This window comes from Phoenix dactylifera, chromosome 10 (genome assembly GCF_051530095.1).
Source record: "Phoenix dactylifera cultivar Ajwa chromosome 10, Ajwa_hap1_PhDact_Kaust_v1.1, whole genome shotgun sequence".
Classification (NCBI taxonomy): Eukaryota; Viridiplantae; Streptophyta; class Magnoliopsida; order Arecales; family Arecaceae; genus Phoenix; species Phoenix dactylifera.
In genome coordinates, this window is record NC_143199.1 from 24,619,478 (window position 1) to 24,636,302 (window position 16,825).

The window sequence follows — 16,825 nt, forward strand, 5'->3', positions numbered from 1 at the left end:
TACTATAATATAATATAATCTATTATTGGATTAGATTCTAATCCATTATATTATATTATATTGTTATATTATATTACAATATTATTATATAATATTGTAATATATATTATTTCATAATTATAAAGTACTATATTATATTATATTACATTGTAGTAATATTGTATTATTAATAATATATTATTATATCATATCATATTATGTTATATTATTATGCTATAGTAATCAATATTATATTATACTATATTATAATAATATTATACAAAATAATAATATTTTAATATATAACAATGTTTAATATTATATTGTATTGTACTCTACTATGCAATATCTTTTATTATTATTTTATCATACCAAAAGTACTTTCTTATTTTGGTTACCAAATATATATTAAAGCTTCACAACTCTTTAGAAATATAATAACCAAACAACAAATAGATTTTTATTATAGCTCTAGTTCTAAATGCTCTATTTTCTGAAAGCCCTACTTCTAAAAGCTCTAAAAGCTCTGGCATAATTCTAAATGAGGCCTAAGTAATCGAATTCGTTCCCAAGTTGAGAGCTTGTCTCATTACTGTTCCATTATGGATGGCGAAGAGAAGTAAGAGAGAAACAAGAATGATAAAATGGCAAGCAGATTCAAATGCATACCATTTTTGAGAAGAGATGGAAGGCGATGTAGTAACCCTAGATGAAGCAAAATGACCCCTCTCTTTCTCTGTATAGAAATAGGGTTGCAAATCGAATCTGATATTCGAATACGGATTAGATAGTTGTCTATCCATATTCATATCTTTTTTTTTTGACAGATATAGATACATATACGTATATTAGTCGGATGCTCAAATTTTTATCCATATTCAGATGGATTCGGATAAATATTATCCAATTCACTTTCACCCCTATGTAGAAACCCTAGATTTTATATCAGCCTGATCTTATTTTGAGCTCATCTTAGCCATCCAAAAGTATGACTAAAATCTATATTTTTTTCAGTATTTATACTAAAATCTGCTTTTAAAATGAATTTTAGATTTAGTCTAAGTTAAGTTTAAACTCACAGTTTTCAAAATATAGGTTTAGAAATCAGTAGCCAATATAATGTAACTAATACGAGCTAGATGAAAAATTTAAATGCTTTAATATAAATTCTTGATTAGTGACAAGCAAAAAAAAAACAAATTCAATATAAATTTTCTTTATAATAAGGTTGAGGGAAAATTTGTTGCTCCACTGCATTAAATCAGAATAAGAGAACACATTTTCATCAGAGTATATTAAAATATTAGCTAAATAATAAAAATATATATGCATACGTATGGACACAAGTATGTGTGTGATTATGTTTATGTGAAATAAAAGGCAGTTCATTTCATTTATGAACAGCCATAATTGAAAAGTTTAAATATTTTATAGATTTTTATAATTTGATATAATATTTATATTTAATTAATAATTAATATATTTATTATATTGTTATTATGTCATGGCCCATCCTGGTTAATTTTATGGTTGAAGCAATGAATGATAACCCGGTCACTTTTCTAGTTTGAGCAACGATCCGGCTTTTAAAACATCAATACCTGTCATTATTAGTAAATAGGATTTTAATATCTTTGTTTGCAATTTGTATTGCATGCATTCTTTAGTAAATTGGAATTTGGAAACACTACATTGCAAACAAATGCATCCATAAGTCTGATATCTAAAGTCAAAATGGTAGATAAGAGTCCTCATTTTTGCCAAACAACTCGTGAATACTCAAGCACGTAACTAGCAATACGTTGCTTTGTTGACACACATGAATAGCTTGAAAGTACTGTGTAAAATAAACATTGTAGTTGATATTAGAATTTTTAGAGTTTGAGTAAAATATGTATTATCGATACAGTATCAAAAGTATACATTATTACATGAAGGTGGACTAGGATTTGATCTTCCATCTTTTAAGTTGAATCTCATGATGTGAATGAAAGATGGGGTCTAATATTGATGATGCAAGCTGTTAAATGTGATCTGTTATCTAGATGTTGTTTTTTACTACTTGATGCATACACTAGGAATACCAATGATTAAGCAGTTTATAGCCAAGCTTAGCTCTAGCTTTGCCTGTGCGCTTATTAAGCAAGTTGGCGAGTTAGGTTTTAGCTAAATTGTGGCCCTGCTTAATCGGGAAAGAAGTGCATTTTTCTTTTTTATTTTTTTTTTACACCGGACGGCTCATATAAGTCTAGTACGAAGACATTCAAAAAAATTAAAATATAACAAGTTAAGAAACGTCTATGGCAGCTTTTCCTTATCCGTTTAGAGAAGCCTTCAGAATGATTAGTCATAAAAGAAGCCATTCAGTTTGTAGTCTTATTAGCCTTCTTGTATATGCGCTCTACTCAAAAGATAATATCATCGCTAACTATGCCTAAGATGTTTCGGAGCATAAGATGAAAATCTCTAGCATCACTGATACATTTTTAGATTCAGCCGATCACTTTGACCAGATTACCTTGGAGTAGAAGGCATTGAAGTGCATTTTCTTGGTTGCAACGTCTGCTGTCATGGGGTTGACGAGCGGGCCAATGATCTGTTTCGTCTTTCTCCACCAGGAGCCCGACAACGAGCAGCCCAAACTCCACCAATTCCAAACGCCTTCTCCCTCCGCGTTCTCATATGCTACTCCGCGGAACTCGTAATAACAGCACTCCCTCCCAAGATCTGGACAACGGCTAAATACCAATCCAACGGTCTAGATCTATCAATCAGCCAAGGCATTATGTTATAATTCCTGTTCCTACGGCGTACCATAAGACCATCTCGAAGCTCCATGTCAACGACTCCCAGTTCCATTTAGACTTTTTATCCCCTCTTCCCCTTTCTTCCTCTTCTTCCCCGACTCGTCTCCGGCCCGAGCTCCGATCACAGCCTTCCGTCCGCCATGGTGATGCTGATAGACTGCTCCCTCTGCCGTACACCGCTGCAGCTGCCGCCGGGGGCGAGGTCGATCCGGTGCGCCATTTGCCAGGCTATCACCCACGTGGCGGAGCCCAGGAGCATCGCCGGCCCCCCGGGCCCCTCCTACGGGCACCTGCCGCAAGGCCCACCCCCGCTCCCGTTTCCGGCGCCGTGGTTACCTCCACCGGCCGCCCACGGGCGGAAGAGGGCGGTGATATGCGGGATATCGTACCGGAACTCGCGGCACGAGCTCAAGGGCTGCCTCAACGACGCCAAGTGCATGCGCTACCTCCTCGTCAACCGCTTCCACTTCCCCGAGGCCTCGATCCTCATGCTCACAGGTGGTGCTTACCAATCGATCTAACTACTACTGTGCATCTGTTTGATTTGGTTCTAAAATTGAGATCTTTTTTATGCTGTTGTTGTGGATATGATGGCATTTTGACTTTTTGCTTGTTATCGTCTCTTGAATTGGTTTTTGATTGATTCTTCATTGTTGGAGTGATGCTCTGCTGGGAGGATTTAGAAGTGGAATTTGGTTATTGATTGATTCTGCATGTTGGAATGATGCTCTGCTGGCAGGATTTAGAAGTGGAAGCATGTGTTCAATATGCGTGTTGCTTTCATCATCGGTAGAAAATGGTCTGATTATAGCTTTGTGGATGATCTATTTTGAGCTTTCTGGATTTTTCTTCCTTTTTTCTTTTTTTTGCCCTCTTTTCACTTGAGTATGCTGGATATCAAGGTGAAAGTCTCTGCCTTAACTGTTCCTTAGTAGCATGATATAGGTGATATTTTGGATTTGCTTCTTCTGCCAACTCACTTTACTGTTTCTATTTTCTATGCTTTATGTGTTCTCCTTTTTCCCTTTTTCTCCCCCCTTTTTTGGCTAGTGGATCCACTTCAGTGGAGTTTTAAATTGATTACTCTATTACTAATAGACTTAGGATCTTCATGGGGCAATCCTTCTGCTTCCAATTCATGTACTATTGCTATTGCATATGCCTTAAATTATAACATTCATAATAAGCTTTCAAATATACTTGGATAATTGTAGATTGTGAATGCTACACCAACCTTGGTCTCAAGAAAGATGTTGATCATTCCTTGAGATATCTATCTTTTTCCAGTTACTTTACTAGTCCACTGGTTGCCATAAAAGCCAGTGCAATATTTCTCCGTGAAATGGAATGCATCCCCAAGATGCCAAGCAATACAGAGGATAAGGGCTATTTTGAATTTTGACATCTAACTACTATGATCAACTGCTCTCACTTCCTCAAGTCCTTGATCCTCATGCTTATAGGTACTGACATCAGTTCCTTTCTTTCCCTGTAACCAATTAATCTAAAGGGTTTGAATATTTGCTTGAATTGGTTTCTTTCTGTTTTTCTTGTTCGACAGATGCATTGAAGGCTCCTAAAATAAAGGTTTTGATGGTCAGTAATGAATATGATGACAATGTTGACAATGTTGACTTTTATCGTTGAAATGATGCTGTGGGAGGATTTTGAAGTGGATGCAAGGGTTTATTATGCGAATTCCTTTGGCCATTGGAAGAAAATGCTCTTAGATTGATGACTGATCTCTTTGGAGTTCATGAATCTTCCTTTTTTCTATCATCCGATTACTTGACAATGATTTCACTTCTTGTGAATGATGCAACAATTCCAAAGCAAAACTGCCTTTATCCTTTCCTAAGAGTGTGAAGAATTGGAGAAAAAATTATTCTCCTTCTTATTCAAATCTGCTGCACAGTTTTTGAATTTATACATTTAGGGAGACTAACTAAAATAGAAAACTATCACAACTTAAATCCCCACAATTAAGGGATTGATCACCACAATCAAGGGATTGTCATAACTACAAAAATTTCCTAAATAAAGCATAACAATTTACACCATAAATACAATGATTCCCGGATTTCCTATTATTACACACACACAGTTTCCTTATTAAAAAGAAATCGTGTTTTCCCACAAAGAGAACAATATGTAAGGGATCCTTTGTATCGACGACTCTACTGCTAACAAATTTAGGATTTCCTTTGTATCGACTCGCCTGCAGCAAAGGAGCCGACTCTAGAATGATAGAAGTCAACCTCTGGAAGACCACGGTCCCAACAGAAGCCTATAATTTTGTAGGATCTCAAGCGTCAACCCCAAGTATAGAGGAGTCGACCTCGACACTCCAGAAGTCGGACCTGGCACACAGGAGCTGACCGGCACAAGTTTAAGAGTCGATCTTAGTTAGTCACAAGTCAACACCAGAAAGCCATGAGGTAAAAATCGAAGATGCTGAAATTTTAGCATTTTAGGAGTCGACCCTTACAAGTTAGGAGTCAACCCCAAGAAGCTAAAAGTCGACCTTTGGAAGGCCACAGGGTGAAAATAGAAGACTTCAGTCTATTAGGAGTCGATCTCAGGTAACAAGAAGTCGACCCCTCTATGCATGACATCTCTAATGGCTAATTTTCAGCGAGCACAATCTGCATTAAATGCCATATAACAACTAATTTCACCTCTCTAATGGCCAAAGGAGCTTTTGCAGCCATTCTTGATGGTATAAATACTTCCAAAATCAAGAGAGAAACGAGAGAAAAGAGGAGAACAAGTGCCCAACATTGATTAACCTTCAACCTTCTTGTGCATTAAGTGGAGATTCCATCCAGAAGTGCGCAATCAAGAGCTTCCCTCCAATACTCAAACACATCAAAAAGGGTGCAAATCAGCTCAAATTAGGAGCAATCATTTGTAGAATTTTTTTATTCCTTTTAATTGTATTTGGGATTGTGAAGTTTCAAGGGGAGCTAAAACTTGGGGATAGGTTGATCCGTACCCTAAAACAAAGAGTAAAGGTTTATCCGTGCCCGGAAAATAGAGTGACTAGCTTAGGTTAAGCGAGAAACTTCGGTCGGTAGTATCCGATGTTTGTATTCATGGTAATATGAATAGTGGATTGGAAATGTTCAAGGCGGGAACCTTGGAAAGTGGGTATAGGTGCTGGGTTTGGCACTGGACCACTATAAATCCTTATGTTAGTGATGCTATTAATTCTGTTGCTTGTTGCATTCATACATTAGTTGATTAGTTATATATATTTGGTATTGCACAACTTATATAATCTGAAAAAATTGTTTTCCACTGCACATACTTGTAAAAGTTTTTGAAAAACTCAAGTCACCCTCCCCTCTTGGGTTGCTTATCTGGGCAATAAATATCCATTTAAATAATATCATAAACGAACTCTATAATTAAGGTTCGCCGTCTCGGTACCAGATCCTGTACCTGTACCATCCTATTACAGTATCGGTATGTGGTGCAGTATAAGATGGCGAGAGGTACCGAGTGTCGATACGGTACTGTACGAGACTACATACTAGTTCGGTATTAGTATGGTACAATACACCAGACACAGGACGATACTAACCGGTATGACAAACCTTGCTTATAATTCTTTGACATAAATGCCATATAACACCTAAAAACTTTAAAAGAATCTTTAAAGAAAAGTGGCTTGTGTAACTCTCTCTATGCACACCCAATTAGATGCTAACTATGACAAGTTTCACCCCTAATTCACCCAAACTTGCCCAAATCTTAATAAGGTGGTAATCAATTCTTGTTCTCTCACTTTGGATCTCAAGTTCTTGGGTTGGGTGGGACCAAATGATCCACAACTTATTTATAGAAATGGGGTGGCAAAAGTGAAAAGGTGTATCAAGAAAAGGTTGCACCGTTTGACCTAATGGATGTGTCTTGTAGGCACCCTTTATTTAAAAGGTCTGTCCCTTGGCCATAACTAATAATTTAAGGGATGTGTCTTTTGGGCTGGATTCAAGAAATGTGTCTCTTAGAGGCACCTCTAGAAATCGAGAAACTGAAAATTATGTCCATTCAAGACATAAGAGAATTTGAAATATTAAATAATTAAATTTGAGCCACTTTTTAGACTACAGAAAATATATATTTTATTTATAAAATCCAATAAAGTGGACCGCAATCAACCTGGCATGACCCATATGCTGCTATTAGAAGCTCAAGGACAACTGAAGGAGATTGATTGAGTCTTGGAACAAAGGGTTAATTAGAAAAATACAAAGTGTACCGAGTATGCATGAATTTCTAACATTAAGAGAAGTCCATATATCTCTGAAGGGCCTTCTAAATTCTAAAAAACTCTCATATCTTTTCTGGTCATGAACAAGATGATTAAGGTTAATCTTGTTAATTTTTAAACTAATCCATCATTTTTTTCTTAACTGAGACAAGAGCATCTCAATGGATGGTTCAGGTTTGTTATAAATGTAAAGATAAAGGATTTGTGTGATTTTATTCCTGTGATAAACAGAGTTAGCAGTGTAGGTATACTCAGTATGTAATTTATACTTCTTAAGGTTCAGCCCACCTTGCTTCTTATCATATCATCAATGTAAATAATCTTGTAAATTTACAATTATTAGGATAAGATTAGCTGGCAATCTGTGCACCATGATGATACGTACCAAAGGACAAATGGGAAACACAAGAGAAGATGAATCTATCACAGCTGTAACCTGTTCTTGATAACTAGGTATTTGTGACACCAGTATGATCATACCAATGCGGATATTAGCGCCAAACATGCACACAGAAACATCCATCTTTACATCAGCTTAAGTTTATTCCGAGTTTCTGAAATCACTGTATTGAACAATGTTCCTCACTTCCTCTAACGACGTTACCTTTTGTTCAGCTAGAGCATGACTGCCACATGAGAAGCTCCATTGTTTCCTGTGGAAAAGGATGTGAATACCACCTTCATTTGTTTATCTTAGTAAGAATGTCAGCTTTATTTTAGTCATCAATAGAGGTTTTTATCACTCTCATTTGTAAATATTAGTTTTCTTTTAGCATTAGATTTTCATAGGAGATGCTTGGGTCCAACCAGTCCTTGACATCTTTTAGTTTGATAACAAGTTTGGTTGCATATTGTTTTTGAATTTGACTTCCACTTATTCAAATAAAAACTCTATAGGAACGAACCATTAAAATTCAAAGTTGTAAATGATCCTTTTTGTTGCTAGTTCAAATGTAGGTCTCATCTCTTTTTCATAACTCTTTTCATTTCCAAGGTACAACAGAGTACTTCATGTAATTAGGATAAGAATAACATATTCAACATTCTAGTTGAATGTGGGTTTAGATTGTCATTGATTTTAGTCTCCCTCCTTATGATATCCCTTTTTGCCGCTTCTAATATTGTCTCCTTTGAAAGTTAATTTGCAGAAGAAGAAAGTGATCCACATAGGATTCCAACCAAACAAAATATAAGGATGGCATTGTATTGGCTTGTACAAGGTTGTCAACCGGGAGATTCTTTACTATTCCACTACTCTGGTCATGGTTCGCAACAACGAAACTATAGTGGAGATGAAGTTGATGGCTATGATGAGACCCTCTGTCCACTGGACTTTGAAAGACAAGGAATGATTGTTGATGATGAAATCAATGCAACCATAGTCAGACCACTTCCTCCTGGTGTCAAGCTTCATGCTATTATAGATGCTTGCCACAGTGGCACTGTATTAGATCTACCATATCTTTGCAGAATGAACAGGTCAATAATCTGTTATAGTTGTTTTTTATTCTCTATCTCTATTATATTGTTATTTCAAAAGCCATTTTTGTCTTTTCTATTGTCCTTTGTTATTATTCTTATTGGATGATGGCAATATCATGTTTGTTCATTTTATATCTTCTCCCTGCTCAGAACAAGCAACAAAATTCACTTTGCAGGATTAGATATAAGAACTATGCTAGTACTAGCATCCTTTACTGCTATGTTGTAGGACAATTGACAGTTAATACCTAGTGACTTCATTCATCTATGCATGCATAAACTGAACTATAACCTTTAGAAGGAAATGATACCGAATAACTTTATTCATCTATGCATAAATTGAACTATAACCTCTAGAAGGAAATGTGAAATTTTCACCTGATGATGAACTTGTTATTGTATACTTTTAATTTGTAGTGTCAACTATGAAGCAGTCTTTAATGTGAGCCTTCCTGTAATGGGGCTGCCTGGTCTCTTTATAGATCTGCTTTTACAGCATTCAAAAATAATACAAGTTTGCACAATTTTATTTATTAGTTCTTTCTACACTATTTTTAAGCATAGAACACCCACTTAACTTAAGTTTGCTTCAAGGAACATCTGTTCTGATTGTTTTCAACTCATATGATCTCTAGACTACCACATGGAAGCAGAACGCTGAGAGATACTCACTGCTCTTGATGATTATTTTTCTTGTTTATTCCTACATTTGATGCCAACTTTCTATTTCATGGTTACATGGCAAAAGAATGTGGCTGGACTTTGTAAATGTTCTTAATCAATATCTGCCATTCCATGGAAGTAAAATGAGTTTGATATGTTTGAGTTTTCTCCTTGTTTTCAAAAAAAAAAACAAATAGGAAACTCTATACTGCTAACAAAGTGCCTGCATGAGCATAGGCATGTCTAGCATGCAATGTTAAAAACCATAGTACTTAATGGGTTTTAAGCAAGTTAGTTCCAAGATGGAGAGAGCTTTCTGAAAGTTGATGCTACAATATATTGTATCAATCAAAGTAATCCTTGTTCTTCTGGGTAATGCAGTATATCTTGAATTTCATGGCCTTATTCATTCACGGGATGGATTTTTAATATTTTATAATCATTAAAAGAGTCCAGAGTATATCTTCACAAGCTTGAATCTTCCATGATTTAACAGCATGCTATAATTGTAAGAAGTAGGACAGTACATGTCATAGAGCCTATCAGAAGTATGCTAAATGTGTAGCCATGACAAAGAAAGTCCATCTCTTCTAGTCTCTTATTTTGTAATTTGTCTTGCTTAGCAGATGACAAATTAACAATTAGAACAGGAGCGACATTACTTGTACTGGCGGTTCTTGGTTTTCTTCTTTTTTGCAAGATTAGAATCTCCTCCATTTTATTTTTGATTCCTCGGACTCTAAATTAGTTTTTTGATACAAGACTCAAATACATTAGTCAGTACTGGGTTTGCATTAATATCTCTTGTAAAGGTTGAGAAAATTTGTCCTTTTCTTGCCATCATTTAAACAGGCATTTGTCATAATTATAGTCAGCCTACCTCAGCACATCATGAATTATGTTAAATAATGGGTTTTGTAAGATTTAATACTTCTTTTGATCAACTAAATTCGAGAAATAAATAAATAAATTTAGAGGGTTTGGACATGGCTGGATTGTAAAGGCACATCAATGATCTAGTGGTGCAGCCCTTGGGTTAGCTCTGCACTCAAGATGGTCCAGACTCCAGAGGCTATTTTAAGGCCGGACAAGGACTTCTGAGTTTCATTAGTATTATATGCATGTAGCTCCTCTATGCATCTTTAATTTAAGATACATATTTTTTAATCTTGCAAAACTCTGTAGCTTATGTGTTATGCTGTTCTAAAGCATATGGTCCTTTTTTTCTCAAAATTATGTATACCCTTGTAAGTGATTCTCCCATGCTCTTAAAATGTAAAATTTTAATAGTAGCTTCCTTTTCTGAGTCCCTTTCTCCGATAATCCTTAAACCCTATGTTCCTTTTGAAAACCTATGGCTTCCTTCACAAGTAATTCTTCTATGCGGTTTTAAACTAATTTTCATTTGTAATTTTAAAACCTGTAGGCAATATTAAGCTCATAAGTTGTTCTAAAGTTTCAACCTTACAATCATGTCAAAAGTTTATGGTTCCTGAAATTCCTGGCTCTAGAATTGGTTCCAATTTTAAAATTGTTTTGACAGTTGTATTTAATTGTCAAATCCTTACCTAGTCTTGTATGGAAATATGGGCTTTAGTTAGTTTTGATTTCTCCTTGAAAATTATGAAATCATGCAAGTCTTTGAATTCGTATATGTCCTTTGACTTGAAATCATGTCTTTATTGGAAAGTTATAAACAGATACATGTATGAAATATATGTATGCATGCACTTATGTATGTATCTATGTATGTAGACCCCTTGCAAGCGGTATGAGTAACCTTATTTGAATTATTAAAGAGGATACAAGTGGACCTGCAACTAGATGGTATATGCAGCCACATCCGATTTATCAACAAGGATGCAAGTGGATATTTAACTAGCTAATATTAATAGACCTCAAGGACATGTGTGGCCTCATCTGTTTTAGCAAAAAATGGTATTAGTGGTCTCATTTGAACTATTAGCAAGCATATAGGGACATAGATAGGTAGAGTTGCATAAGCAATGAGGATATAAGTAGCCTTGAGGATATAAGTAAACCTTTTATAATAAAATATGAACTTATTTAAATTATTTTCTGAACCTTTGCTTAAAAAGAGATCTTACTCTATTTATTTTAATTTTTCTTTGAAGTTGTATTTTAATTAACGTTTTATTCCATACCAAAATTTTTGATTTCATTATTTCTCTATAAAATGTTTTTATTGAACCTTCACTTGAATTTTTCAGTGATAATTTGATAACTATGCTATGTTTTAAAGGTTGTTTTTTTTTCAACGAGAACTTAAATTCTTTGATAAAAAGTTATTTTGTAAGTTGTGTTGCTCACAATCTATTTTACAATATTTCTAGTGTGGTTGATGAGAGCTGTAGTGGACTTTCCCAAAGAAAGATGATTCAATTTGTTTACATTGCTTTTGGATCTAGTGATTTTTTGAAGCGATGCTGAAATACTGAAATTTGGGCTTTCTTTGTATCGTTGAACATACGGTTATATGTATAACAGGCTATATTTCAGTTTGCAAATGAAATTTGTCTAAGAGATATGGCTTGCAGCACACATCCATTCATTCTCTATTCAATCATATGGTCTCTTACAATGATGGTTCAATATCACTGTTACTTTTGATCAATTACAATAGTCACTTCTGGAATCCAAATAAGTTTATTGCTGATGTTTATTGTTGTATGTGTTTTGGCCTGCAAATGACATTTTTATTTGAAATCTGAAAACATTTGAAGCAGTAGCTGCTCTTGGATGTAAATGAACATAAAAGAAGGGTCGTGACTGCTGATCCCAAAATTTGAGTTTAATTGTCACCTTTTCAGTCACATAAAAAGTTATTAATTTAAATGAAGAGACCATTGAAACAAATGCAAACATTCACTAGCTTTTGTTTTTTTTTAAGTTCTTGAATCAAAAGAAAAACAAAAGCTTAAAACGGCTTGCAATTAAATAAAATAACCTATAAGTTTGTCAAATCTTTTCCCCGAAGTTTCTCTAGGCTCTTTTCAAAGAATGAAAGGGGCTTTTGCAACAATGATCGATTTTGGCTTGTCGATGAACAAGCCAGTTGCTGCTATCTGAAGAATGAAAGCAACAATTATGTCAGCACTTTGCTTGCAAGTCTTATCTTTCATTTCAAAATGGTAATCCACTATCTTCTCCTAAATCTTGTTCTTCTTCTTTGCTAGTCATTGAGTTCTTCTAAACTTCCATATTTCTCCTATAAGTAAAATTTGCATTCTTGTCAAGTATAATAGGCACTTAGAATTTATTTAGTTGCATTTTGTTGATAATATTGGCACAGAATAATACCGAGATGTGATACGGTTCCTGAATTCAGATTGTGCTTTGGGCCATTAAAATATGTCCCCTAAATGTAATAGTTATAATGGATTTTGATGTAGGAGTGGGGAGTATGTATGGGAAGATCATCGCCCACGATCTGGTATTTGGAAAGGTACAAGTGGTGGTGAAGTCATCTCCTTCAGCGGTTGTGATGACAACCAAACCTCCGCTGATACCTCGGTAACCTCTTATTGCTTTATATACAGTCAATAAATATAGCAGATGGGTTCAAAACCAGAAATATATTGAATTAAGCAGAATTTAGGCAGCACAGATGTATGCTTTGCCAAAACCCAGTAAGTTTATTTAAAATAATTTGTATTTTTAAATAACTTGAGGTACTTGATCAGATATTCCAGATAATGTGAAAATTTAGATTTGGCCATATCATCTGCCTTATTTAGAGTGACAACAGTGTGGCGGTCTGCTCTTCACCTCTCTAAGATGAAAATTATGCTGTTGTTTGACTATTCTGATCGCTCATTCTTAGATTTTCTGAAAGCCTAAGAAAATATCTCAAACAACTGAAGTATTCATCTACAGAACCTAACTATAATGCTGTGAATCTCAATAAAATAATTTCTTTGAATTATTAAAGATAAAAGAATTGTATCAGATTAGTCCTGAGCAGTTTTTATTGCAGACTAATCATTAGCTAAAAATCTGCTATCAAATCATTAAATATACTATCTCATGAGTCAGTAAACAGGTGCTGTTAAATTGTTAATGATTATAAATTAGCAAAAATTTCTCAGCTTGTTCAGAGGTGACTGTTTGACAATTATTAGTCTGCATAGGCTATGCAAACTATCTATACTAACAAACTAGCAAAGATTGTGGTTGTTTCCTTAAACATGTATCATTTGCTTCTCCAATTTTCTTCTAACCTGATATACTAAATCTGTCATGTTTCATATGAGACAGGCTCTGTCAAGGATCACCTCAACAGGCGCCATGACTTACTGTTTTATCCAAGCCATCGAGAAGGGAAATGAAAACACATATGGAAGTATGCTAAATTCCATGCGATCAACCATCAGAAACACCAGTAATACAATGAGTGGTGGTCCTGTTACATCACTCCTTACCATGCTGTTGACTGGAGGCAGTCTAGGTGGTGGATTGCGACAGGTATTTTTCCACGTATCACTCTTGTACTTGCTTGACATATAGATCAGTTTGGTCCATCCATGGCCATCATGAAGATGGCCATTCAACATGCAGAGAATTCTTTAACTATGCATTTACATACATAGAGCTTTTTAACACACACCGGACTGGCTGGTCGGACTAGACAACTGGTGAACCGGACCTTGACCAGTCTGGTTTCCTATTGGGACTGGAAATGCTATCAGACTGGTCAAAAATTGCCAACCCAACATGTTTTTCGAAAAGGCTGGTGAACCGGGCGGGTTAAAACCAGGTGAACTGGGGTTTTATAGAGTCAAAAAAGTAGTGCTTTAACCTGGGGGGGGGGGAGATTTGAATCTTTGACATTTGGTATTCTATGAAATCTTTCAACCACTACAATTTAGGTTATTGTTTTATCTAGATGCTGTTTATACTTATTTTATGTCATTAGGTGAAGCTATTTTAAATAGGTCTTTCATAATCAATTGTTTTCATGAAAAATATATCAGTTCTTTTTTTCCTCTGGTAGAAAATGAATATATATTCACTCATTTTTCGATATTTTTGAAACTTTGCTTTTACCAAAAATAATATTTATAATATTACAAATATCAATTAGTTCCATATATTTTTTCCTATATCATATGCATTTTTTTATAATTTTTAGAAAAATCAAGTGATTCATGATTGTTTTCTATTTATGCTGCAACTAAAGGATAGTGTAGAATGTTGACCATGCAATTTATAGAATAGTATTTAAAGTAGAAATTTTACCAATAGTTACGCATATTTAATTTTTATTAATTATTTTTATATTTCTTAAGTTTTTAGAATGTCTTTTAATGTGAACCTGAATCGGCTGGCTGACCCAACTCAAACCAATCACCCAATGATTCAGACCCATGGCCACATCGATCTCCAATCTGGGTTCAGTAACTATGGGTACACGTATTGTTTAAGGCTGTCAATGAGCCGGGTGGGCCAAGGCTCAAAGTGCCTCAAACTGAGAGCTCAGGCCCAAGCATGGCTCGCTTGGATCAAGCCTGAGAGCCTGAGAGCGTCATGTCCAGGTCCAACCCAATTGCTGGTAATATTTTTTGCCGAGCAGGGCCTAAGTTGGGCCCCTGTAGGTTTTTGAGAAAGATTTCTGTCTGGGTCCAACCTGGAATCTGTCAGGCCCTTTGATTTAGGGCCGGCTGGGGCTTTTGGGATAAAAAAAGTCAACCCAAGCCCAGTTTCTCTCAGCCGGGTCATCAGGCTGCTCAGGCCGGAGAGCCCATCGATAGCTCTAATATTGTGAACTTAATCTACAGTTCATTTAAATAAACTAAGGATCATTTTCCATGTTTTATCTGCAGGATCCACAGCTGACTTCCAACACTATGTTTGATGCATACAGCAAGCCATTCTCTTTATGAGTTGCATTCCTGCCAGCCTTCTCTTATCACAATCATGCAGCATGTTCGATTCCTTCTTGGTCTACTTCTTTGCAGTTTGTGTGCACTAGGGATTCGGCGATTTTAAGGATTCTCTGTTTACCTCTCCTTGCTAATGGTTGTGTTATTATTAACTCGTGCAATACATATTTTACTTATATTATCTGGGGGGGTGTGGGATAAAGAGAACCTTTCATAAAAATTGAGAAGACAGTTTGGCAAGCAGGGAGAGGTATCTTCTTGGTTAATTATTTGAAACTCTTGCTGCTGGGGAGTATTGCAAAACATTTGATAAACTATGCAATTTGAAGGAGTGGCGATTATCTTTTCAGTTATATATCTCGAGCTCTTGCAACTAAGGATTATTGAAAGCATTTGATAATGATGCAGTTTGAGATGGCTCAGGCTGTACAAGTAGCATTCATGTCCTACAATTTTAGTAATCTGCTATACTTGAGATCAATCTGATAGTGGACCCAACTGATGCTGTTCTACCTTGAACCGGAGATGAGATATCATCATCTTGTATCCTGTTATTGAAGCTGGGTTTCTTGCAGTTTATCTGAACCATCATGTTCCTACTCCCATTAGTTATCCAAGTACACTAATATGTAATGACCGATGAAATCCACAAGAAAAACCAAATAAGGAAATGCGAAAGGGAGAAGTTACCAGTCAGGCAACCCCAAGATTTGAGCACCAACTTTTCTGGGTGTTTTCTAATATATGTGAACTTCTGGGAATTTTGAGATCTTGCAGCTTTCTGCTGCTGGTTGGCAAACAGCCAGGTTCGAGGTTGGTGAAGGGAGGAGGGAGAGTAAACAGGCTTAATTCTGCTGTCACTGGATTTTGAGAATGGTGCATATTGCACAAAGTATTGCAATAGGCTAAAGATTCTGAGCTCAAGGGGCCTATGGCCTTCCCTAAACTTTTTAATTCTCTTTCGCTTCCCGTAGCTCCACTTCCAAGGTGATTCTTCTTCAAATTAAGTATTCATACTGGAAGTAGGATTTTGTCAATTTTCAGATCTTACAAGTCAGCCACCTTTCTTCTTGGTATGCTGAGGATTATTTTTAAAGCACCTTCATAACCTAAAAAAGTTGTGCATATTAAATTTTCGATAGTTTGGTCATTATGATAGTAAAAAATTGACACGGCGTTTCAGTATAGGATTAATATGGAGTTTGTGTAATTTTTATAAAAGGATTTTAGTGATTTGTATGTTAAAGGAAGAGTCCAGATGGTATATTACAAGTTGAGCAATAGAAGAAGTCAGCTTCATTGAATAATGAACAACACAAAGGTTCTGTGGAACAGTCAAATCTATAAGAGAAGTATTTTCAACAAACGAGCCCTAACCTTCCCTTGAAGTGGCTGTAACCGCCCATGCAATTTTCCAAGCTCTCTCATGAATAAATTAGCTGACCTAATCTCAATTACTATTTCTCCCAAATCAGCTCTATAAATTCAAGAATTTGATTCCTTCCATCCTCTTCTGCATCTCCTAAACTGTGGGAAAATGACCTTGAACTCTTCCCTTAAGCTCGCAGCGTTTTGGTTCCACTGATACCGCAAACCTAAATTGGAACATCTAAAAGCTTGTTATTTTGTTGCATGGTCTTGGTAAACAGCCCTCCAAACCAATATATGTTCAGAAAGTTCCCCTTCTTGCCGCCTGATCTGAGTTCACTAAAACA

The 16,825-nt window shown here is 35.6% G+C and overlaps 1 protein-coding gene and 1 long non-coding RNA gene across 2 annotated transcripts; both read left to right on the forward strand.

The window, feature by feature from the left end:
- Positions 1-2,828: 2,828 nt before the first annotated feature.
- On the forward strand, positions 2,829-15,465 carry LOC103716337 (metacaspase-1-like). The gene is made up of 5 exons (XM_008804293.6): positions 2,829-3,284; positions 8,211-8,541; positions 12,621-12,741; positions 13,486-13,692; positions 15,051-15,465. Exons 1-5 carry the CDS (start codon positions 2,927-2,929, stop codon positions 15,108-15,110), a joined length of 1,077 nt encoding a protein of 358 aa, XP_008802515.2. The 5' UTR covers positions 2,829-2,926; the 3' UTR covers positions 15,111-15,465.
- Positions 4,001-5,545, forward strand: LOC148702321 (uncharacterized). Its single transcript, XR_015969364.2, has 2 exons — positions 4,001-4,249; positions 4,348-5,545. It is a non-coding gene; the product is annotated as an uncharacterized LOC148702321 (long non-coding RNA).
- Positions 15,466-16,825: the final 1,360 nt, after the last annotated feature.